The sequence below is a fragment of the Podarcis bocagei genome, assembly GCF_964188305.1.
Source record: "Podarcis bocagei genome assembly, chromosome: 7".
Classification (NCBI taxonomy): Eukaryota; Metazoa; Chordata; class Lepidosauria; order Squamata; family Lacertidae; genus Podarcis; species Podarcis bocagei.
The window spans coordinates 70712659-70737830 of NC_138132.1; the positions used below are offsets into that span (position 1 = coordinate 70712659).

At 47.0% G+C, this 25172-nt stretch overlaps 1 protein-coding gene across 2 annotated transcripts in view; it reads right to left on the minus strand.

Annotated features, from left to right (window-relative positions):
* Positions 1-25172, minus strand: part of TP73 (tumor protein p73) — a 72917-nt gene that overhangs the window by 46556 nt on the left and 1189 nt on the right. For both annotated transcript variants that reach the window (XM_081201541.1, XM_081201540.1), the window contains exon 2: positions 4051-4296. In XM_081201541.1, coding sequence (XP_081057667.1) covers positions 4051-4296 — 246 coding nt within the window. The remainder of the gene's footprint in view (positions 1-4050; positions 4297-25172) is intronic.

Consider the following 25172-nt stretch of genomic DNA (forward strand, 5'->3'; position numbering starts at 1 on the left):
TAGTTTCTTGTTTTTCCAATCTCAAGCCCGTGTTTTCTCCACATCAGCGCCTGAATTCCAATTTTTTATATACTTCTCATGAAAATTCACCCGCATTTGTGAATTCCTGCTAGTATGCATAGTTTTTGGTATGAAGTGCAAAGTTTTTGCAAAGCAGTTTCCCCACAGCGCAGCGCATTTCGGTACATCATTTACACCAATATATGCACGCTTTAGGGACATCTTTACCCCAGTATATGCATTCTGATACACTGGAGAAAGACACAGCAATATTCGGAGACATCCAAATTCCAAAGGATGTCTGTGTCTTGTTGCAGAAAGTACAGATTAGGTTCACCTTTAAATGCAAACTGAATCATATTTCTTCCCCCATCATACCTGGCTCCCAGGTACTGTAAGTGTGCTTAGGCTTGTGGTGAAATATCAGTTGAAATCTTAATGCTAGACAGTAGCATGTAAGACTGGTGATGAGCTCATCCTAACACCTTCCAGTATGAGAAGCGTTTTGTGCGTGCCGTTTAACTTGGGCTGGTATAGAAATATTACCACGATGATTTAACAGCTAGCGGAACACTTGCTACAATATTTGCATGCGTGTGCAGACAATGGGCTTTTATGCCTGGGTGCCAGCTCTCCTTTCAACAACCACTAGTCAGTGATCATAGAATTGTAAAGTTGGAAGGGACCCTGAGGATCAACCCCCTGCAATATGCCGCTGTCCTATACAGGGATTGATCCTGCAACCTTGGCATTAGGAGCCATGCTCTAACCTGTTGAGCTATAACTAAACACGTTAACGTCTGTGCCATGAAAAGAAATTCTGCCTTCCTGTGGGATCCTGGTCACTCTGGGCTGGGTCACTTAGCTAAGGGAGTTCAGTTTAGGGAAGGGAAGGCTGGTGGTAGACCACCTGCTTTTCATGCAGAAGAGCGCAAGTCCTACAACCCTGCAGAATCACCAGGGGAGGCTGGGAATGTCCTCTGCCCAAAGCCATGGGAAGTTGCTGCCAGCCAGTGTCAAAAAGACAGAGCTAGATGGACCAATGGTCTGGCTCGGTATACAGCAGCTGACTATATTCCTGTGTTTTAAGGAAAGGGCTATAGCTCAGTGGTGGAGCACCTGCGTTGAATATAGAAGGTCCCAGGTTTAATCCCCAGCATCTCCAAGGTTGACAGAGAGAGACTTCTGCATGGATTTCCTGGAGAGCCACTGCCAGCCAGTGAAGGCAGTACTGAGTTAGTAGGACCAGTGGTCTGATTCAGTCTAAGGTGGCTTCTTATATTCTGTGATGGAGGCTAGGCTTTGCCCAGAGATGGTGCCCTTAACAGCACTATTTTATGGGTTTGAAACAGCTATATGCTGCCTCCTTCATGACAGCTTGCATTGCAGAAATGCAATGGCGACAGTTAGCGAATAGAATACTGAGAGAACAGTAACGGATAAGGCAGGCCGACCCACTCAAAATTACTACAATATCATGAAAGGGCTGAAGCAAAGGGAAACCCGGTAACAACCCTTCGAAGGACAGCCTGCAAAGGGTTGGGGTTGGGGCTGAGTCCCCGAATATCTCAGGAAAGCCTGCAGCATTTGTGGTCTGGCAATGAATTCCAAAGCCACGTGCCTGCCAACGAGAATGCTCTTGTACCCAAATAAACAGTTTACTTAGGAGGAGAACGGTGCTGTAGTGCCCTTGGCACTCTCCTCACCACTCACACTGCATTATCCTGACTGATAAGGATGAGTGAATCTGTCATCTTCAGCTTCTCGGTTTCTTTTCTTAGTCTTAAATTCAGTTCTCCACATTTCCACATCAATTTCCTGATTATTATTATTTTTTCCCTCTCAAAAAAACCCCAAAAAACCCCAATAAAGTGCTCGTGAAAATTCACCATGATTTTAATGAGACGATCTCCTGATATATGCATGCTTGTCTGCAAGTCTGCCTAATATACACATTTTTGCAAAGCAGTTTCCCCTAACAGAATAGTTTTGCATGTTGTTTTCACTTAATGTCATGCATTTTCATGCATGCTTCTTCACCCCAGCCAATGCGCTTTTGGTGCACGTAACTTGGCTGCCTTGAAAAATTCAAAGAAGCGCAAATTTCAAAGGATGGCCATGTTTCCGTTCGCATATTGTTTCGGAAAGCGTGGAACAGGTAGGCTCGCCTTTAACTGTGAAGTGAGTCAAGTTTCTCCTCCACCCCTGACAGGAACCATGTGAGAAGGGAGGTTGTGTGTGTCACAGGAGCAGCATAGAGGGATGCCTCTCTATGTACCATGTACCACGTGTGTGGTGACCATTTGAGACTGCTGAGGAAGGGAACTGGCTAAACCTGCCGCTTAACCTGAGTGATACTGAAGAAGTGGGTTCAGACCCCTCTCAACCTTGCTGCGGAAAGTGGCTAGTTCGCTTTGTCTTTTGGAGCTCAGTGGGTGACACTTTGAATGATGCCAGTTCTGAAGGCACGGTCTAAGAGTTACAGCCAACAGGGTGCTCTCCCCAGGTGTTGTTGGACTACAACTCCCATCAGCCCAAGCCAGCAAGGCTAGGGATGATGGGCATTGTAGCCCAACAAAATCTGGAAGGCAACACTTTTGGCTACTGCCAGTCTAAAGGGATATGACACAGCCAACTTGCCATACTTAAACAGAGTGGCTGGAGCCACCCAGAGTGGCTGGGGCAACCAAGTCAGATAGGCGGGGTACAATTAAATTGTTATTGTTGTTGTTGTTATCAGGTCAGGTCAGCACATGGATGCAATGCTACATGGGAAACCCCGCCTATGCTGCACTAAGTTGTATGGTCAGATATATGCGTAATAAGTGAACAGTAAATGCCACATCTGTTCAGCTATGCCCTGCACCCTTTTGCTTGCATTGCACCTGGTGTGATGGGATTTTGGAACTGGCTTGATGAGAGAGAGGTCCCATATAATGGACATACCGGTGACCTGGCTCCCAAAATTGGACTGAAGGGCGTAAAAGGCAAGATAGTTGTAAGATGCACCGACACATCTGAAAAGTCCGCTTGCCCAACACGGGCAAATGCATATTTAAAAGAAAGCCTATTGGCACGCACCAGCATTTGAGGGAAGGCCATAACTCAGTGGGTTGAGCATGGAAAGGGGCTCAGATTCAATCCCTGGCATCTCCAGGTCCTTCAGAAACCCTGGGGGGCTTCTGCCCGTCAGTGTAGGCAGCACTGAGTTAGATGGATCAGTGGCCTGAGTCTGCACAAGGCAGTTGCTTAGGTTCTAAAATAAATAAACAAGATGGTAACCTATTGGGAGTGCATTCCTGGCTGGCAAATCCCCAGCTAAAGGACATGAGAAGCTGCCTTATACGGAGTAGGACCAGTGCTTTTCCCCCTAGAAAAATAGGTACTGGTACTCACCATGAAGTTGTTATAGTAAGTGGCACACTTTTCAACAACAACAAAAAATGGTGCTACCCTTGAGTACCCCTTGAAAAAAAGCACTGAGAAGGACCATTGGTCAATCTACCCTAGTATTGTCTTCTCTGCCTTGCAGTGGTGTTCCAGGGCTTCACTGAATCACAGAATTGTAGAGTTGGAGGGGAACTCAAGGGCCATCTAGTCCAACCCCCTGCAATGCAAGAATCTCAACTCAAGCATCCATGGCAGATGGTCATCCAACCTCTGCTTAGAAACCTCCAAGGAAGGAGAGTCCACCACCTTCTGAGGTGGTCCATCCCATTATCAAACCAGCTCTTACTGTCAGAAAGTTCTTCACAATATTTAGGTTAGAATCTCCTTTCTTGGAATTTGAATCTATTGGTTTGGGTCCTACCTGCTGACGGAAACAAGCTCTTTCCATATTCTATGCAGCAGCCCTTCAGGTATTTGAAGATGGCTCTCCTATCACCTCTCAGTCTCCCCTTCTCCAGCCTAAACCTTCAGGAATGAGATTTACCTGGAGACACCAGAAATCAAACCTGGGACTTTCTGCATGCAAAGGGAAGCCGTTCCTCCACTGAGCTGTGGCCTTGCCCCCCCAAAGAGCCAAAAAAATAAAGCCATGCAACTTACTGTCCAGGTTGCAGATTTAGCCGTGCTGGATTGCTGGAAGGTGACCTCGAAGTGATGTGGCCCCGGGTAGTCAGTGTTGGACGGGATGACAGGCGCTGGGGACATGGTGTCGAAGGTGGAGCTGGGCTGCGAGTAAGGTGAGAGCGTCGGGACATTGGAGGCGTGCTCGGAGCTATAAGGGCTAGAGGAGGCGGCCCTGCTGTCAGTGCTCTGATCCATGCTGTTGTTTAGCAAATTAAACTGAGACTGGAGGAAAGGAAACGGAGGGGGAGGAGGATGGAAAGGGGGGGGGAGGAGGAAGGAAGGGATGGAGAGAAATAACACCGCCAGTTTAAACACATGGAAATCTCAACACACTCCTTTTTTTTTGCAAAAGAAAAAGTTTTCCAGGTGTCTTGTTACAGGCACCTTTAAAGGGGTAGCCTCACTCCAGAGAAAACCAGCATGGGCCATTCATGGCTCAGCTTCTTATCTTTAGCCACTACACCACCCCCAATTCCAAGCAAGCCACCACTTGTTAGAAAAAGAGAAGGGTACTCTCTTTTTTTGCCTTTTGCCTTTTTTTCTGACAAGTCTGACCTTGTTCCTCAACTTGGTCCAGGATGGAGATGACATGTGTGCAACCCTCCCCCTCCAAAAAACCCCCCACAATCCAGGATATATACATATATACATACATATATAATACATATAACACATTTAGCAAAATGGAACCCTTGCATTTTGCCCTTGGGAAGAGCTAAAGGTTTTGTGATTTGGGCGCTGTCCATTCTGAAAGTGAGACTAAAGGCATTTGCCTTTATGGACTGGCCCTCATGAACTACCATATCTTGAGGTGCAGCTGTGGGTAGAGATAGAAAGAGATGTCCATTTCAGTTCCTCTCCTTTTTCCAGTCTTAAATCTAGATTGCACATTGCATTTCCCCCCCTTTTACATAAGGCTGCATGAAAATGTGTGTGTGTGCATTTTTACACACGTTTCTCCTTATTTGTGCATTTTTGCAACACATATTTGCCTTCTGTGAGCATTTTTGCAAGCAGTTTCCCCCATCTTCCAATAGGATGCAAGTTTGACTGTTATTTTCACTAATACGTGCGTGCTTGTGTATATATGCAGTCTTTGCTTGGACTATTTCATTGAAAATCTTCTCTTGGAGAAGTGCTCATTTCAAAAGAGAACTGTGTTTTGGTTCACATAGCTGTTTAGGGCGGGGCAGATTTGAGAAGTTTGTATTAAAATGCAGACCAAATGAATTTCCCCTCCATCCCTGAGCCCCAGCCAGCATACAGCCAAAAGTGATGATGGGAGCTGCAGTACAGCAACCTCTGGATGGCCCATAGGTTCCCCACAAAGGAGGTGATGTCCAAGAATCCTTCCAGCTTTGTAAGCCTATGGGCAAGTGTACTTGCAATGGGCTGCAGTGCATTCTCATCCACAGATGTAATGAATGAGCACAGCAGTCATCTGTGGAGAAGCATACAACTATTAAGAGAACAGCAGCCGTGGCTCAATCAAAAGAGCATCAACTTTGCATGCAGAGCAGAGCTTCAAACTGTGACATCTCCAGGCAGAGCTGGGGATTTCCTCTGTCTAAAACCCAGGAGAGCCACAGCCAGTCAGTGTAAACAACACTGAACTAGATAGACCAATGGGTCTGGCTCAGAATAAAGCAGTTCTCTACTTCCTTGTGCAGGTAAACTTGTCCAAGGAACATGCCACACACATGTAGCAGATATAAAGCCACTCACATAGGTCATGCCACCCTCATTGCCACTGAAGTGCTGGGCTGAGTGGCATAAACCTCTCCATACAATTCCATGCTTTAACTGGGCCATTTCACCGTTGCAGTGCTGAGCTGTGCAGAGGGGCTTTAAGCTGCTCAGCTCAGCGTTGAGATGGAGAAAAGAGGGTCTGATTTTGCTGGGAGCTGGTGGGTCCCCTGCAATGGATGTGGTCCATGGGCTTTGGGCATGGCACCCATGAGGCTACCCCACTGATTTCTCCCTGGATGGGCAAATGAATCTTGAAGACTTTGCAAAGAATCTTCCCTGGGGGCAAATGGGGTCCTGGCTTGCCAGCTACCTTTAGCCAACCCCCACCTGCCAGCCTTCTTACTTTCCACTAGTCAACGGGGGGGGGGGGGGCAGGCACTGTCCATCAGCTTCCTCCACCTTAGCCTGAGTGTTGCCCCTTGTATAACTCAGCAGGGAGAAGGAGGCAGATGGGGCACAGCTATAATGAGTCAGCTCTGCCTCTGGCGCCACCTGCTGTTGGGCCTCCTCCCTTTGGCCCCCACCACTCCCAATGGGCACCACAGTGCCACACCTGAGGATGCTGCTCAGAAAGCAAATGCCCTCTTGCTGAGTTACAAAGCCTCCTTCTGATCCACTTTCCTTATTTCAACGTATGCATCTCCCACCTTTTTGAGGTCTTCGAGGCAGTTCGTGAGCGTGTTTGAACAAAGTATATTTTTGGTCTTGGCAGAGGCAAGCCTGCGCACGTACGTAGGTCTTCCACCCCAGAAAAGGCACACAGATTCCCTTGCCCTGTGCTTGGTGTCCATGCTAAAGACCCATGCCAGGGCTTCAATAGCTTTCTAGCATCACTCACTGGGGAGGGACCATAAACTCAATGGTTAGAGCTCCTGCTTTGCACAGACAAGGCCCCAGGTTGAATCAGTGGCATCTCCCGGTACAGCTGGGAATATCCCCTGCCCATAACACTGAACACATGACAGGCAGGGCCAACTACCACTTAGCTGTGATCCCTGCATTGCAGCGGGTTGGACTAGATGACCCTTGGGATCCCTTCCAACTCCACAATTATAAGCTTCTATGATTCTAACTAACTAGTTTCTGCTGCCATTCTCCTCTCTGCTGAATTCTTCAAGGCTCTAATGCAGCCTTTCTCAACCTTGGGTCCCCAGAAGTTGTTGCACTACAACTCCCATCATCCTTAGCTGCCAGAGATGATGGGAGCTGTGGTCCAACAACAGGAAAGTCTGCTCTGGTGCGTTCAAAAGAAAGCTGTATCCACACTCTAGGTCTCAGGCTCAAAAAATAAAGTCCGCTTCCTGGTTGCCATTACAGAATGCAGTTGGGAGAAGGAAGGGTGACAAAGCTAGAACCAGTTAGCTGTGCCTGTCGTTGGCTCTGGCGCCACCTGCTGTTGGGCTCCCTGCTTTCTGCCCCACCAGTCCAAACATCCACCAGCCACCATGGCATGCAAGGGAAAAAATAGAGAGCACAACAACTGATTGGTTAAGCCCTTAAGAGATCTGAAGCGAATGTGAAGGAGAGAGGGAGATACCCAAAGTGGTCCAAGAAGGAGGGGTTATGATGGTTTAAGGAAGGTGTGAAACCAGCCCAGGAAGGTGAGAGGATGGGGACAGCACTGAAGGCCAAACAGAGAGGCTTGGAGAGGCATGTTCAGGTCCAGGAACTCACCTTCCTCTCTACTGGCATGAAAAATACTGCCATTTATATCTTTGGGAAATTCCTAAAGTTCACCTTTACCCAGAACATGAATGTGTGAGCAGTGTACATAAGAATCAAACATCAGTACAATATCATCATCATCATCATCATCATCATATACGCATATGAGTTAAAATAATTTATAAGTGGTTTTTTTTAAAAAAAAAAACTTATATGCCACCTTCTATTCAGGAGTGGAGGAAGGGGGCAGTGGGGGCAGACTGACCCAGGTGTCTTCGCTGAGGGGGGTGACATTTGGACACCGCCAACACACGGCTTCCAAGCCTACCCCAAACTGTCAGGGGAAGGGGGGAGCTGCGCAGCTTTGCCAGCACCATTCCCCCCTTCCCCCTTCGTTTTGACAGCTCAGGGAGGCTTGGGAGTCATGGGTGGGCAGCGTGTTGAATGTCGCCCATCAGCGGCTCGCTCCACCCCTGGCTCCAGGCACTCATGATGCTCCACCCCTCGGGAGTGTGCTCCCCCCCCCCCGGGAGCTCCTCTGCCCTCGTTGGGTGTGCGCCTGCCCTGGGCAGCTTGGGCATATGCTCCACCTCTGCTTCTATTCAGAAGATTTAAGGGCAGTTTACAGTCAAACTATAATGCTGCTGCTGCTGATAATGATGATGTACTATAAAAATGCAATAAGCCAACACTGAAACGCCAGAGCAATAGCACCTACAACATGCAGCAGCAATTATCAGCACAATATCTGTGTCCAGAAAAATGCTTGGGCAAATAAGTGCATGGGTTTGTTTGTTTTCAGCATACACCAGAAACTGTTGGAGCTGAGCTTACTTTGCTGGTGAGTAGGGACATCTTAAGCATAACCGGCACCGTGGTGCAAAGATCCCTCAAGCGCCCCACCCGTGTTTCCCAGAGTTGTTGACCTTTTCCTAAGCCTCTGCAGGGATCACTCTCCTCCCACGGAGGTTTGGGAGGCAAGCTGCACGCCCGCCAGCCATATAGTTGGCGGGGCGCAGCTTCCATCCTAAGCCTCTGCAGGCATCGCTCTCCTCCCATGGAGGCTTTGGAGGCAAGCTGCATGCCTGCCAGCCATATGGTTGACGGGGCACAGCTGGCGGGCATGCAGGGAAAGGGGAGGCCACCGGTAAAGCCGCGCAGCTCCCCCACTCGCTGGGGCGCCCCTGAGAGGCTGGCACCCTGGCGCAACACACCAGTAAACCTAATGGGAAAAACGGCTCTGCTGGTGAGAGGGTAGTACAGCCATAGAATCATAGGACCGTAGACTTGTAAGGGACCCCGAGGTTCATCTGGTTGGCATGTACCAGGGTTGCCATATTTCAAGAACTAAAAATCCAGGCATTTTTTAGGGGGGAGTTTCAAAAACCTGGACATTTTGCCGATTTCCCAAAATCCTCCCCCCTCCAGACCCTAATTCCACCATTACAATCCCAGACATCTCTGGGGAAATCTGGATGTATGGCAACCCTATCATATACATTATTTGGCCACACCCATCAGCATCAATGGGTCTACTCTAGCACTGGATCCCACCCAACGACCTGACTCTACACCAGATAAAGCAAAACTCTGAAGATGTGTCTGCAAAGCACCAGAAGCTGGGTGGATTTCATTTTGCAGATCCCCAGTTCAACACAGCAATGGAACTTAGTTACCCTCCCCTTCTTACCAACATGCCATCAATCTTAAGATTTTTAAAACTAACCAGACTTTGGAATCAAGGGACAAGTTATAACTTGGGATTCTCGAACCTCACCCACGGATAACTTTCTGATGTTGCACTCTAATAGCTTCCTTTCTTTTTCTTTTTTCTTTTTTTTTAAAAAGTACCAACATGAGACATCCATGTCAAGCAAGACCTCCAGCGCGTTGCAACTCCTACAATATCATCAGTGTTCAGTGAGTAACAGTTGGAATTTGGAGCAAGACTGAACTTGCACTGGTGGAGAACACCTCTTTTCTCCCCGAAAATATGCATGCAAAACTCCTTTGTCCTCTTTGATAATACAGTTCCAGGATGCTTTCGCCCTCCGCACCATGGATCCTGAGGTGCCTCCTCAGATAGAGATCCCCAAGAATAGGAATTGAGGAGAATTTTGTCTTGTCTGCATTTTAAAGCAAACCAACCAAATTCACAGTTCTCCAGCTAATATGCAGCTTGAACAGAGTCGGCAGAGTCCGTTTTTTAAAAATGCAGTTTTGGCTCAAAAGACATATACTGAAATCTGTATTTTATGAGGATAATGGGTTGTGGCCAATGCTAGGCTTAATGAGACCAGACCCATTGAAATTACCAAAATGAAGGTAGTCATGCCCATTAACTTCAGAAGATCTACTCTGAGTAGGACTAGCACTGGAATCTATCTAATGCGTACAAAGGTGGAAGGCATATAAAGTGTGAACTTTATAATAGAAATGTATAAAATGTATGTGCAAAAAAATTGCATATTTCAGGGGGAAGTGTGTACAACGATGTATATAATTTAAGCACAACATTTTCATTTTTTAATTTAAAAAAAAAACCTATTAAAAAACAGGACAGGACAGACTTCTGGCTGAAAAACACATGAAAATACAAAAATGTGTTTATCAGGAGGAAATTCACACTAAAATGCTGAAGAATTTTCATGATGATGATTGAATTGCAAATTGCTGCAGAAAGAGATAGAACTGAATTTAAGATTGGAAAAATGAGACACTGATATGCCACAAACTAGCAGATCCTTCCATTGCTAATGGAATAAGAACATACTTTGGCCACCTCATGAGAAGAGAAGACTCCCTGGAAAAGACCCTGATGTTGGGAAAGATGGAGGGCACAAGGAGAAGGGGACGACAGAGGATGAGATGGTTGGACAGTGTTCTCGAAGCTACCAGCATGAGTTTGACCAAACTGCGGGAGGCTATGGAAGACAGGAGTGCCTGGCGTGCTCTGGTCCATGGGGTCACGAAGAGTTGGACATGACTAAACAATAACAACAAGAACATCAGAGGTGTCTTTCTGGATCTGACTAAAGGTACAGCATCCAGTTTCCCAAGCTGGTCATCCAGATGTACATGGGAAGCCCGCCATAAGGACATGGCTGCAAGAAACCCATCCCACTGTTATTCCCCAACAACCGGTCATCAGGGGCATAATATACAGCCATCATGACTTGATGCCACTGATAGCTTCCTACTCCACCACCAAGAATGTGTCTAACCCCATTTTCAAGCCATCACAAGCAATCACCTAATTTTGCAGTAGCAGCTTCCATAGTGTGCAGTCCTTCCTTTGGGCTGGAATCTCCTACCAATCCATTTCTTCAGTTGATCCTGTGTCCTTGTCTCATTAGACACTCTCTCCACACCATGCCTAACTTTCTAAAAAACCTCTGCCAAGTCCCACACCCACCTTTACTCAAACTAAACATTTCTCTGGTGAAAATAGAGACGTCCCATTCCATACCCCCCCAATATTTCTCTGATGAAAATAGTGACATCCTAAGGAAAAGCAGCACATTCCTGGATCAAATCAGAAACCCGGATGACTTCTTTAAATCTGGGATTGCCCCTGGAAAATAGGGGCACTTGGGGAACCTGAACTTCCTTTTCTTTTCTTGAACTAAAAAGGCTGCAGGGATAGGAGCTTCTTAGTTCAAAAAAAGAAAAGAAAATTATAGGGGTGTTGCTGCACCTCGGTGATCATTTTAGTTGCCCTTTTCTACTCCTCTTTTTCCTGATTTGCAACCTCTTCTGAGACTGGGCATAGCATTCCACATGTGATTGCACCGTAGATTTCTACAGAAGTATTGCAATGGGGACAGAGGGTATGGATTCGCTTTGGTTACGATGCTATTGCGGACCTCTGCCTAACTGGCGCTTTCTGAAAAGATAAAAGAACACAGTAACAGCCTGTGAGATCAGCACAAAGGCTCATCTAGCCCCGGATCCTGTTCTCATGGTAGCCTAACAGATTCCTCAATGGGAAACCCGCAAGCAGGATCTGAGTACAAGATCACTCTCCCCTCCATTGATTTTCAGCAACTGGTATTCAGAAGCATGGCTGTCTCCAACTATGGTGGCAGAGACTAGCCATCACGACTAGTAGCCCTTGGTAGCCCTTGCCTCCATGAATTTGTACAATCCTCTTTTGAAGGCCATCAAAGTTGGTGGCAGTTCAGTAACCAAATAATGTGTACAAAGCTGTGAATATATTGGAGCGGGGGGCAGTGTGCATAGAAATGCTAGTGAAATGCATATATTAGTGAAAATGCATCATGTTAGGGAAGACTCCTTGTGAGTAAGTGTATGTATGGCATTTACCATATTTTTTGCTCTATAGGATGCACCGCACAATAAGACGCACCTAGTTTGGGGGGGGGGGGAGGAAACAAGAAGAAAAAAATTCTGAACCCCAGAAGCCAGAACAGCAAGAGGGATCTGGCTTCTGGGATAGCCTCTTGCTGTTCTGGCTTCGGGGACAGCCTGTGAAGCCTCCGCAGGGCAGTGGGGTACCTTCACCCCACTGCCCTGCGGAGGCTTTGCGCAGCCATCCCCAAGCTAGAACAGCGAGACGGAGCGCTGCGCAGCACTCCATCTCCCTGTTCTGGCTTTAGGCTTAGCCGCGCAGCCTGCATTCGCTCCATAAGACGCACACACATTTTCCCATACGTTTTAGAAGGGAAAAAGTGCGTCCTATAGAGCAAAAAATACGGTAAATTGTTTGTACTATCACAAGAAAATGCCATGAACTTGGTCAGCATTTTAACTGTGCTACACCCTCAAGAGCTTTAGTATGTGGTACTATGACAGAATTACTAAATGTAATCCAGCATGGATCAGATCAGAAATCTAGACGAAAGATTACCGGGAGCGCAAGATATACAGATAATAAATGGCTTGTTTTAAAAGAAGAAGAAACAAAACCACAACGGTGGCGATTACTGGTGAAGTAAATTAAAGAGACACAGTCACCCTGACTCTGGCAATTATCTCCTAAGGTTACAGAAAACACATGGCCTGTGAGCATTACACAGGATCGGAGGCAGCTACCGTGAGTGACTCACGCCAATTAGCACAAGTTAAGAGTCAGACCCCACCGAGCACCATGGGTGTGTTACACTGTTTGGTAGACAACAAGGTCTAAGGCAGATCACCTTAAATGCTGAGTGATAAACTGACAGATAACTTCTAACTGTGAAGAATCAGATTATAAATCCCTTTGATTTTAGTGCAATTCACTTCTAGGTAATACATTTAGGGTCCAAGCTAGGAAGCAGGATCCCAATGAAATGGCCAGGATTTAATAAATGCAACTTAGAAGCTAGGCTCTGGAGTGACTTTTAAAGTTACAGCAAAGGGTTTGAGCATGAATTAACATTGCCATTGTTCATATATATGGGGGGAGGAGGGAGAGAGAGAGAGGGATTATTTGTCGTCGTAAACTTCGTGGAAATTTCTGTGCCATTGGAGATGTTCTTGCGGGTTGTTAATTGTTCTGCGATTTCATGGATCAAAGCAAAAGAGAAATGGAAATAATAACTGTGAAATTGCTTTCTTTGCAAGATAGCTTTAAGAGTATAACATGGTGATTTTTCTATATAAAAAGGTATTTACTGTTTGAGATTGTCAAGGATAAATAATGTCAGAAAAGCTAAGAAGCACGCCACCTGAACGTAACATGTTCAAGCAGAAGTCTCATTCTTCTCAGTCTTCCTTTCTCACTTGTTAAGAGTGCTTAATATACTTGCCTTAAAAGCACATACAGTAATGTATGAATGCCATCGGTGAAACACAGAAAACCCATAAAGAAACAAGCCTTCATATCTGTAACCAAGCAATAATCCGATAATTTCAAAGGCTAGGGCACCAGCACAAGAGTCTGGGTTTATCAAACATTAGTCCCATTAATTTCAATGGGATGTATCCAACTAAGTTTAACATAAAATAGACTCATTGGAATGAATTGGTCTACTCTAGGACTAATGTTAGATAAAGCCTAATGGGTCTACTCTGAGCAAAATCTAACTGACTGCTTAATGGAACACTTAATGGACTACTTAACTGACACATACTATTGATTAAAGGCATTTATAATATTTGAAATAAGAGCCAAGCACATTCATCAGTAATTGCCAGTGAGTGCCTTTCTTTTATTCTAAGGAAGCTCGTTTCCGATTCACCGTGGTAAGGAGCCAAATTCTGTGGGCATGTTGACAAACCCTCCTCTGTCACTCTTTGAAGACCATGCTGAGGACCAAAACATTGTGTTGCATTTCGCTGGAGCCCCTGCAAACAGCTGAACTGTCACAGCGTAGGCTACATCGCAGGATCCCATTCCTAAAAAGGACAACGTAGATTCCCCTGTGGTCTTTGTTGACTGCCATATCCTAAACGTACCGGGTCTTTGGTTTTACAGATCCTTTTTTGTCCCCAGTCCTCTTGAGCAGCTTCCTAAACAGCCTCCCTTACAAAGTTATGGATGCATAGGGAAATACCCGCAAGAGAAGCATTTAAAAAATTGACATGTGGGAGACAAAGGTCAAAATACACCACTGAGCCACCGTACCAGATGCCTTGCCAAACAAGCATCCTGTGCTGTGGGACCCAACTCCATCTTCAATGCAAGCCTGCTAGAGTGAGATCAATGCATCTCCCCACATGCTCAGAAGTGCAAAGACAGTGGCTGGCAGCGTCCCTCCAGGTTTTCAGACTCTCTCTGCCCTACCTGGGGATGCCAGGGATTAAAACCCAGGACCTTCTGCATGCAAAGCAGATGTCCTGTGCCACCGAACCATTTGCTAACAGGCAAAGCAAACGCTACCCTGATTCAACCCATCCTGAGCCAGCCCACACTGGCATTCCTCAAGAATCCACAGGTGCCCTGTGTTGGTCTAGCCAAGCGCCACCGCATCACGGGAACCGAGCCCCCGGCAGAAGAAAAGTCGACACCTACCGTGGTGTAGTGCTGCATTGGGTTGCTAGCGTACAGCATTTTAGTCTTCTTGGGGTTTAAAAGTAACAGGGGAAATCCCTGTCGCCGGAGTCATGGAGTCAAGGGGTGGACGGTGGAGCCGCGGGGGGCATTTAAACGGCATGCAAAAGTGGGGAGGGCGGTAAAGTGCCTGTGGTGTGCCAATGGGGAAAGGGCAGCGGAAAGATGTGGGGCTGGCTACTTTGGTGGCTGGCTATTTTGCTTGCTTCTCTACCCCCACCCCCGGCACCCTCCCCACACCTTGGTTCTGTCATCTAGCTGCATCTAACAACAAAACTCATACCCACCCCTTTCCCTCTCTCATGACTATTCATTAAAGAAATAGGCAGGCCTAGACTTGCCCGGTGATGTATTGGACAGTACCACTGGTTCTCAGTGGAAAGGGGGGGGGGTTGGAGTGTGAGGTGGGTGTCCTTTCTGCAGAATAAAACTGAGCCAGACTTAATTCCCATGTCCAAAATATTTTTTTAGCTGCATGAAACAGATTTCGGTGATACGTTGCTTTGTCACGGACAGAGTGAGACTTCTCTGCATGGGCAAACGGAACGATTTGGAAATTGTCCCCAGGTGTGTGTGTGTATTTGTGTGTGTGTATTTGTGAAGCTGAGAAAAAGGTCTGCTCCCAAGACAGATAGTAATAGATTATAGAAGTCTGTGCTTTAAAGAGAAGGCCTTCTTTCTGCAACAAAAACATGTATCAATCCATCGATCGATAGATGCAGATACTGTGGTACCTCAGGTTACATATGCTTCAGGTTACATACGCTTCAGGTTACAGACTCCACTAACCCAGAAATAGTGCTTCAGGTTAAGAACTTTGCTTCAGGATGAGAACAGAAATTGTGCTCCGGCGGTGCAGCGGCAGCAGGAGGCCCCATTAGCTAAAGTGGTGCTTCAGGTTAAGAACAGTTTCAGGTTAAGAACGGACCTCCATAACGAATTAAGTACTTAACCTGAGATACCACTGTATATGCAAGAGTGCAAAGCGGGGTACTGATTGTGCTGCTTCCGTACCACTGGCATGAATGGATTTTAATATCATGGAGTCTGCAAGCTGGCAAGCTGCATGAAAGCTTCTCATTGTTGACCTATAAGGCTTTGGTCCACACCATTAGGGCTGCCATACATCCGGAATTTCTCGGACATAGCCGGGATTCGTCCGCCAAAAATAGTGACTGGGCAGAATTTATGAAAATTGGTCAAAATGTCTGTGAAAACCTGGTCGTACGGCAACCCATGTTTTTTGCAAGAGATTTTGCAAAAGAAGCTAAACAACTTTTGTGTCTGGATTTCCACTTTCTGAAGTATGGCAACCCTGCACATTATACATTTAAAGCATCTCGATCGCATATTTAAAGTACCTGGCTTTCACCCAAAGTACCCCTCATGGAGCAACAATCCCCCATGCCTTTAACATACTACAGTTCCCAGGATTCTCTGGAGGAAGTCATGAGTGCTGAACGTGCTTTGAATGTATGGTGTGGATCTGGATAGTTTGTCTTTTGATTTTGTGTGTGTGTGTGTGTGTGTCTCAAGGACTGGCAAAGAGAGGATCAGGAAGCATGAAGGGTGATGGGCAGCTGTCTTATTTACTGCATCAGACCACTGGTCCATCCAGCTCAGAATCATCGATGGCAAAGATGCAGAATTTTTTTCCAGCTTGAGGGACACATTGCCTTCTGGGCAATATTCCAGGGGCCACATGCCAGTGGTGGGTGGTACCAGAAGCAAGAGCAGGTGGAGCAATGAATGTAAGCTTCAGCTTTGTGCAGTAGATTGGTTTCTACTCACACTTGCAGACACTCATCTCTATCCTTCACCAGGCATGCAAGAGGGATGGTCCAGCTGGGCAGAAGCACTTTAGGAGAGGCTGTGCTCCCCCCGCTCTTCCTCCAATGAGACCCCTGGTTCCAGATCTGAGCAAGAACGAACCCTGACACCATGGTGATTCTTCAGTGTCCACCTTGTTCCCCAGGGCCTCTGGATATAGTTGAGAGTTGTGGCTTGGGAAGAGTTCCAAGGGCCAAAACGTGAGGTTTGCAGGACCACATTCAGCTCTGGGCCTGAGGTTCCTAACCCCTGGTCTATGCTGAACCACAGTGACTCTCCACCCTTTCTGACAGGGCCCATTTCCAGTTCTATCAAGAACCAAACCTAGGAGCTTTTGCCTGCCAAAAGCAGGACTCCAAGTCGCCTCTCCTTCATGCTTCCTTCTGAAAGGAGCCCAGGGCAAGCAAGCAACAAGTGATAAAACAATAAAAACCACCTTGAAAACAATTCCTATACAGATGCAGACTGGGAGAGATCTCAACTTAAAAGGCTTGTTGGGAGAGGAGGAGGGTAGGCACCGAAAATACGGCAGAGACAGCAGCTGTCGATTATTCAAGGAGAGGGTATTCCAGAGGGCAGGAGCCACCACACTGAAGGCCCGGTTTCTACGTTGTGAGCAAAGAGCCTCCTGGTAAGATGGCATTTGCAGGAGGCCCTCACCTGCAGAGCGCAGTGATCGACTGGGTATATAAGGGGTGAGATGATCTTCCAGGTGTCCTGGTCCCATGCTGCATAGAGAGCTTTGTACACCAAAACCAGCACTTTGAACTTAACCAACCATATGAAAAGAACTTCTCAACACTCCGGGATGTAGAGTGCACATACTAACAAGTGCATGCATATCAACCAGCAGGCTCATCTGGATCCACATTCACATTCTCAGGACCATTGGAGATATTGGGATGAAGCCTCCTTTTATCATTCGCTGCCTTCTGCCCATCCCTCTTGCATTCGTCCCCCATCCCTTTATCCATACACTTTCCATGAGCAACGGAGCTCCATTTTCCCAGCAGACTTGAAAGAGTCTGAGGGGGCAGCAAGAACGACCACTCTCACTTCTCCGGAAAAGAGGGCAAAAGAGGAGAGAGATCTACGTCACATTCCCATAATGCTAATTTATATGTGCAGGGGCAGATTTAGAGATAAAGACAGCGATTTAATTGGAACAATTTAATTGGAACTTCTCAGCATAGTGAGGATGACCATGCTTGGTCAGCTTGAGCCACTGTCCAGGTGGAAACTGTGGTTGGGCATCTCCCAGGTCTCTCCTTCGTCCTCTTCCAACAGAGGGCTGTTCTCTATAAAGTGGGGTACATGACATGGTTTGTGTTGGGTCAAGTGACCTCAACACTGCCCTGTAGCCCACAGTATCTTAGGCTGTAGACCAGGGTTTCCCAAAATTGGGTCTCCAGCTGTTTTTGGACTACAACTCCCATCATCCCTAGCTAGCAGGAGCTAGTCAGGGATGATGGGAATTGTATTCCAAAAACAGCTTGAGACTGAAGTTTGGGAAATCCAGATATAGACCCTGGTGCAGAACTTTACAACTCTGGGCAAGATCAGTTCTTCTGTAAACCACAGATTGGATCCTACTCAGAGTATACCCACTGAAGGTCCTCAACATGACTAACTTAGTTAGGTCCAATGATTTCAGCAGGTCTTCTCTGAGCCAGACTCACCTGGATGCAACCACATCCTCTCGGCTCCCACGTAAGGGGCTGTTATTGTGGGGTTACAGCAATTCAGCTCAGATATTATTGACAGGGCTTGGCATATTAGCCCTCCACAAGCAGAACCTGCAATAAAATATTACAGAGGATCCTTGCTTCCAAGAGGGCTGGGAAACCTGTGCCCCTAGTCATGTCAAGCTCTCCAGATATTGGCTTCCAACTCCCATCATCCCAAATCAATTGTCATTGGGGCTGATGGGAACTGTAGTCCAACAACACAGAGAGCACCGCATAGCTATCCATGCCCTAGGCAATGGTAGCTGATGCCTAGTGAGACTGATAGGGCAGAAAGCAGGGAAGTCAACAGCAGGTGGCACCAGAAGCAATGACAGAGCCAACTGATTCTAGTTTTACTCCCCATCCTACTCTTCATACCTGCTAAATTCTATAAGGGCAAGGTCTGAGACTAAGGAGTATGAAAAAGACAGCCAGGGCCACCCTGTAGGCAAGTTGCAAGTAAGAAGGCAGGTGGACATAGAATTATAGAGTTGGAAGGGACTCTGCAGATCATCTAGTGCAACACCCTGCAATGCAGAAATATGCAGTTGTCCCATACGGGGATCGAACCTGCAGCCTTGGCATTATCAGCACCACACTCTAGCCAACTGAGCTATCCAGGCACATCCGGAGGAATCAAGGTTGGTGGGCCAGTACTCCATTTGCTGTAATGGACCAATCTCCACTGCCTCTGGGGCTGCATGCACTCAACTTTCAAAACCCCTCTGCAAACTATCAGTTCAGATCTCTACTCAGAGTGTCTTGCCCCTCTTCCCACAACCAGCTGGCCCCAAGTTCAATTCCCAGGGTCTTCAGCTAGATGATGAAAGTGTTGGAAGTTTGGGTGCAACTCTGCTTGGGGTTATGACAGATAGAGTGAGGGACATCCATATCCACAGATGATCCCTGCGCATTTAACCTATCCGCTTCTTTCTCTGTCTTCTGTCTGTTTAGGCTGATACATCTTAGGTGCCATGTTTACAACTTCCTCCTTCTCCTCCTCACACTTCTTTCTTAGACCTCAAGATGACAGGTCCTCTTTGAACTAGCCTCTGAGAGATTGAAGGAGCAAGCATGGCTGCCTTGTTGTTCTCTGGGCTAGTTAGACTAGAACTAGAAACCTTTCTAGCTGCTATGTATTTCCTAAAATCATTTTGGTGTATTTCCTACAACAAACAACTTTATTATTCTCTTGCATCTCTCTTTGTGTGATTTCAACAGGGAGAGAGGGAAAAATAGTGGAAGTGAACAGCTGGCTTCACAAATGGTGTAAACAGGAACGGTTTGGATTCTTAGATCATGGACTGCAGTTTCTTGAAGATGGACTTCTGGCAAGCGATGGGCTGCACCTCACAACGGTTGGGAGAAATGTTTTTGCCAAAAATCTCAGAAACCTCATCAGGAGGGCTTTAAACTGACTAATGTGGGGGAGGGAGACAGTGCTCCTGAAGGTAGGAGTCTATCAATTGATGAAGATGATCATCCAAATGTCACAGACCAAATGGAGCAAACAGCACGCAGACCTAGTGGTGGGAGGAAAAAATCCTTAAATAAGAAACATGGGGGAATGATTAATGGACTTCAATGTCTGTACACTAATGCGCAAAGCATGGGAAATAAACAAGATGAGCTTGAGCTCTTGGTACAGCAAACTAAATATGACATAATAGGCATCACTGAAACCTGGTGGGATAAGTCCCACGATTGGAATGTAATAATGGGGGGATACAATCTATTTCAGAGAAGCAGACCAGACAAGAAAGGAGGAGGAGTGGCGTTATATGTCAGGGATGTGTATACCTGTGAAGAGATCCAAGATTTAGAACCTCAAAGCCAAAGTGAGAGCATTTGGGTCAAAATTAAGGGAGAGAAGAATAACAGAGACCTCATTGTGGGAGTTTACTATAGATCCCCAAGCCAAACGGAGGACATAGATGATGCCTTCCTGGAACAGATGGCCAAGCATGCAAAAGGAAGGGAGATAGTAGTAATGGGGGACTTCAATTACCCGGATATTTGTTGGATGTCAAACTCAGCCAAGAGCATAAGGTCAAACAGATTCCTCACTAGCCTTGCAGACAACTTCATTGTCCAGAAAGTGGGAGAAGCAACAAGAGGAACAGCCATTTTAGATCTGGTCCTAACCAATGTTGATGAGCTGGTTAGTGGGGTAGAAGTGGAAGGATCATTAGGAGCGAGTGATCATGCTCTTCTGAAGTTTACTATACAGCGGAAAGGAGCAGCCAAGCATACTAGGACTCAATTTCTTGACTTTAAGAAAGCCGACTTCATAAAACTTAGGGAAGTGCTGGGTGAGATCCCATGGACAGTAATACTAAAAGGAAAGGGAGTTCATGATGGCTGGGAGTTTGTTAAGAGGGAGATAGTAAAAGCACAACGTCAGGCAATACCAATGAGACGGAAACATGGAAGGTGCCTAAAGAAGCCAGGGTGGCTATCTAAAGAACTTTTAACTGAGTTAAGATTAAAAAAGGATGTGTACAAAAAATGGAAAAGGGGGGAAACCACCAAAGAGGAATTCAAACAAATAGCCAGCACGTGTAGACACAAAGTCAGAAAAGCTAAAGCACAGAATGAACTCAGGCTTGCTAGAGAGGTTAAAAGCAACAAAAAAGGCTTTTATGGGTATGTTCGTAGCAAAAGGAAGAACAAAGAAACAGTGGGGTCACTCAGAGGAGAAGATGGTGAAATGCAAACAGGGGACACAGAAAGGGCTGAACTCCTCAATGCCTTCTTTGCCTCAGTCTTCTCCGATAAAGAAAACAATGCCCAACCTGAAGAATTTGGAGCAAATGATTCAGCAAAGGAAACACACCCCAGAATAACTAAGGAGATAGTACAAGAATACTTGGCTAGTTTAGATGTATTCAAGTCTCCAGGGCCAGATGAACTGCATCCAAGAGTATTAAAAGAACTGGCAGATGTGCTCTCAGAACCACTGGCAGTCATCTTTGAGAATTCCTGGAGAACAGGCGAAGTCCCGGCAGACTGGAGGAGGGCAAATGTTGTCCCTATTTTCAAAAAGGGGGAAAGAGAGGACCCAAATAATTACCGCCCAGTCAGTCTGACATCAATACCAGGGAAAATTCTGGAGCAGATCATTAAGAAAACAGTCTGTGAGCACCTAGAAAGGAATGCTGTGATCACCAATAGTCAGCATGGATTTCTGAAAAATAAGTCATGTCAGACTAACCTGATCTCGTTTTTTGACAGAATTACAAGCCTGGTAGATGAAGGGAACTCAGTGGATATAGCCTACCTTGATTTCAGTAAGGCATTTGACAAGGTGCCCCATGATATTCTTGTAAAGAAGCTGGTAAAATGCGGTCTTGACTATGCTACCACTCAGTGGATTTGTAACTGGCTGACTGACCGAACCCAAAGGGTGCTCATCAATGGTTCCTCTTCATCCTGGAGAAGAGTGACTAGTGGGGTGCCACAGGGTTCTGTCTTGGGCCCAGTCTTATTCAACATCTTTATCAACGACTTGGATGATGGACTCAAGGGCATCCTGATCAAATTTGCAGATGACACCAAACTGGGAGGGGTGGCTAACACCCCAGAGGACAGGATCACACTTCAAAACGACCTTGACAGATTAGAAAACTGGGCCAAAACAAACAAGATGAATTTTAACAGGGAGAAATGTAAAGTATTGCACTTGGGCAAAAAAAATGAGAGGCACAAATACAAGATGGCTGACACCTGGCTTGAGAGCAGTAAATGTGAAAAGGATCTAGGAGTCTTGGTTGACCACAAACTTGACATGAGCCAACAGTGTGACGCGGCAGCTAAAAAAGCCAATGCAATTCTGGGCCTCATCAATAGGAGTATAGCATCTAGATTAAGGGAAGTAATAGTGCCACTGTATTCTGCTCTGGTCAGACCTCACCTGGAGTACTGTGTCCAGTTCTGGGCACCACAATTCAATAAGGACACTGACAAACTGGAACGTGTCCAGAGGAGGGCAACCAAAATGGTCAAAGGCCTGGAAACGATGCCTTATGAGGAACGGCTAAGGGAGCTGGGCATGTTTAGCCTGGAGAAGAGGAGGTTAAGGGGTGATATGATAGCCATGTTCAAATATATAAAAGGATGTCACATAGAGGAGGGAGAAAGGTTGTTTTCTGCTGCTCCAGAGAAGCGGACACGGAGCGATGGAGCCAAACTACAAGAAAGAAGATTCCACCTAAACATTAGGAAGAACTTCCTGACAGTAAGAGCTGTTCGACAGTGGAATTTGCTGCCAAGGAGTGTGGTGGAGTCTCCTACTTTGGAGGTCTTTAAGCAGAGGCTTGACAACCATATGTCAGGAGTGCTCTGATGGTGTTTCCTGCTTGGCAGGGGGTTGGACTCGATGGCCCTTGTGGTCTCTTCCAACTCTATGATTCTATGATTCTATGATTCTATGAAAGTCTATTCTCTAACCAAGTTTCAGTAGACAAACACTGCTCAATATGCATATGAAAGGGTTTCAGTAGGTAATGGGACCCCAACAGAAAGACCTCTAACTGAATCCCTGGAGAACTCTTGCCAGTCTCTGTAGACAATACTGAGGCAGGTGGACCAACGGTCTGAGTCAGTATAAGGCTCCTTCCTGTATTCCTAGAACTGCAGCATCAGTATCACCGCAGGAAAACATTTTCACGGTTCCTTGCGGCATACCTCTATACCAGCACAAATTGGAACCTCTGCTTTTGTGCTGTTAACGTGCTCCACCTACTGCAAGAATGTTTGCCTTCCACTTGTCCAGTCAAGCAACAGAAGCTTTAAACCTGGATAGCACAGTTGGTTAGAGTGTGGTGCTGATGAACACCAAGGTTGCAGGTTCAATCCCTGGCTGCATATTCCTGCTTTGCAGGGAGTTGAAGTAGATGGTGCTCAGAGTCCCTTCCAAGTTTACAGTTCTATGATTCACATTCCTACACCTGAGAGACGTTTGGCTGTTCAGCTGAGGTGGATGAACTTAAAAAAAGGGGGGGAGGAGGAGGAGGAGGAGGAGGAAGGAAGATGGTCTTCCCTCTTGGGACTCTTGCTTCATATCCTCCCCCACCCCAGCAGCCATGAACCCAACCATGATAAGAGAATAGGGAGGAGAAGGAGAGGGAAGCAACCAAGAGAAACTATAGGCAGTGGCTTCAGCTTTGGTTTTGAAACTCTGGCAACTGGTGCCCGCTGGGGCTAGTGGGGCAGGAGGCAGGAGCCCAGCAGTAGGTGGCGCCAGAACCAATGACAGGCAGAGCCAGCTGATTCTGGGTTGGTCCCTTCCACTCCTCCTTGCTGAAGTTCTACAAGGGCAACACAGAGACGAAGGAAGAGGAAGCAGCGGGCAGTGCTACTCCCTTGACTGGGTGTAAGCAGCGTGGCAGGCAAAGGGTGCACTGATATTGGTGGGGCAGTGTGCCACATTGGCCCTAATGAAGTAGCCTCCACCACTGTCTCCCAGAGAGAAGCCTTGAGGGATCCATGGAAGGTTACCAGAGGTACCTCTGTGTGAAGAGGATGGCACACAACCAGTGGCGTAGCGTGGGTTCTCAGCACCCGGGGCAAGGCAAGTATTTTGCGCCCCCTAACCCGTTGATTTTAGCACTCGAGTCTCTTCCGCCCCCCCCCAGATGTTGCGCCAGGTGCAGCAGGCCCCCCCTGCACCCCCCACACTACGCCACTGCTCCCACCACAAGTCTTCAGGACAGCCATCCTAAGGCTGGCGCGGGGAGAAGGTCTCTCCGCCCCACCGCCAGGCTTCGGAGGAGCCTTCCGAAGGCTGGCGGTGGGGCGGAGAGCCCTCCTCCCGCCGCCAGCCTTCGGAGCATCCTTCCGAAGCCTGGCAGCGGGAGGAGGTCTCTCCGCCCCACAGCCAGGCTTCGGAGGAGGTCCGAGGACAGTGGGGTTCCTGCTTCCTCGAGGAGGGCCGCCCAAACGCGCCCCCCAAAATGTTGCGCCCGGTGCCGCCGGCACCCCTGGCACCCCCCACGCTACGCCACTGCACACAACTCCATGGTAAATCACTCCTTTTTGAATGCAGAGGGTCCTTGATTTGATCCAGCATGTAGAGGAGTGCTGTGCCAAAATCTTCTCCTGCATTCCCCCCCCCCAATTTTCCCATCCAATAACATGAAAGGAAATTGCATTTGCAAAATATTGAAAGGGGAGATGAAAATTTCAGAGAAATTCTCGGGTTGTTTGTTTGCTTGTTTGTTTGCCGTGTGTACCTTTTCAGGGGGCCAAGGGAGTGGTCTGTGACCGTCCTTGCTTTTATTCTATACATCATCTCATCAGTGGCCTGCAGCCTTCCTGGGTGCCCACGTTCCAATCAAAGCCCAGGGAAAGCCATTGTGAGTGACTCACTATTCTCAAAGAGCTATGGGGCAGAGGGGGGAACTGGGCAGGAGGCTGCAGAGCCCCAGAGAAATGTTTACTGTGGAAGAAAGTAACACCAACCACCTGTGACCTCCTTGCAGCAATAAAGTGAGCTCCAACCCTTGCATTGAGAGAAATCCTACAGAAATTCTAAAATGCCTTGAGAATGAGGCAGAAAATCTGAAGCTTCATTTGCGAGGAAAGCAAGCTTTTGAGAAATTGGAGGACACATTTCAGCACACTGATAGTGTACTAGGAGTGTCGGGGGGGGGGAACCAGTTTCAAATCTCTGCTCACTTGTGAAGTTTACTGGATGACCTTGGATCAGTCTCCCAGTCTGACCTACTTCACAAGGCTGTTGTGTGGGTAAAGTCAAGGGGCTTGAATTCACCATCTGGTGGGAAAGACATCTGCCTGAGATTCTGGAGAGCTGCTGCCAATTAGAGGAGACAAACGGTGCCCAATGGTCTGATTTAGCCAAAAGCAACTCTGGAAGATGGAGCATAGCTCAATGGTATAGCATCTGCTTTGCATCCAGAAGGTCTTAGGTAAGAATCTTCAGTAAAATCTTCAGAATCTTCAATAAAGAATCTTCAGTAAAAGGATAGGTTAGAGTAGATAAGACCTCCAAGGGCGTTTCAGAGAATAGCATTGGGAAACCTTTGCTCAGCCTCATGGGAACTGATCTGTGAGCACCACCACCCCATAAGGTTGAATCTTCTCTCCCATTCTATTTAACAACCTCACAG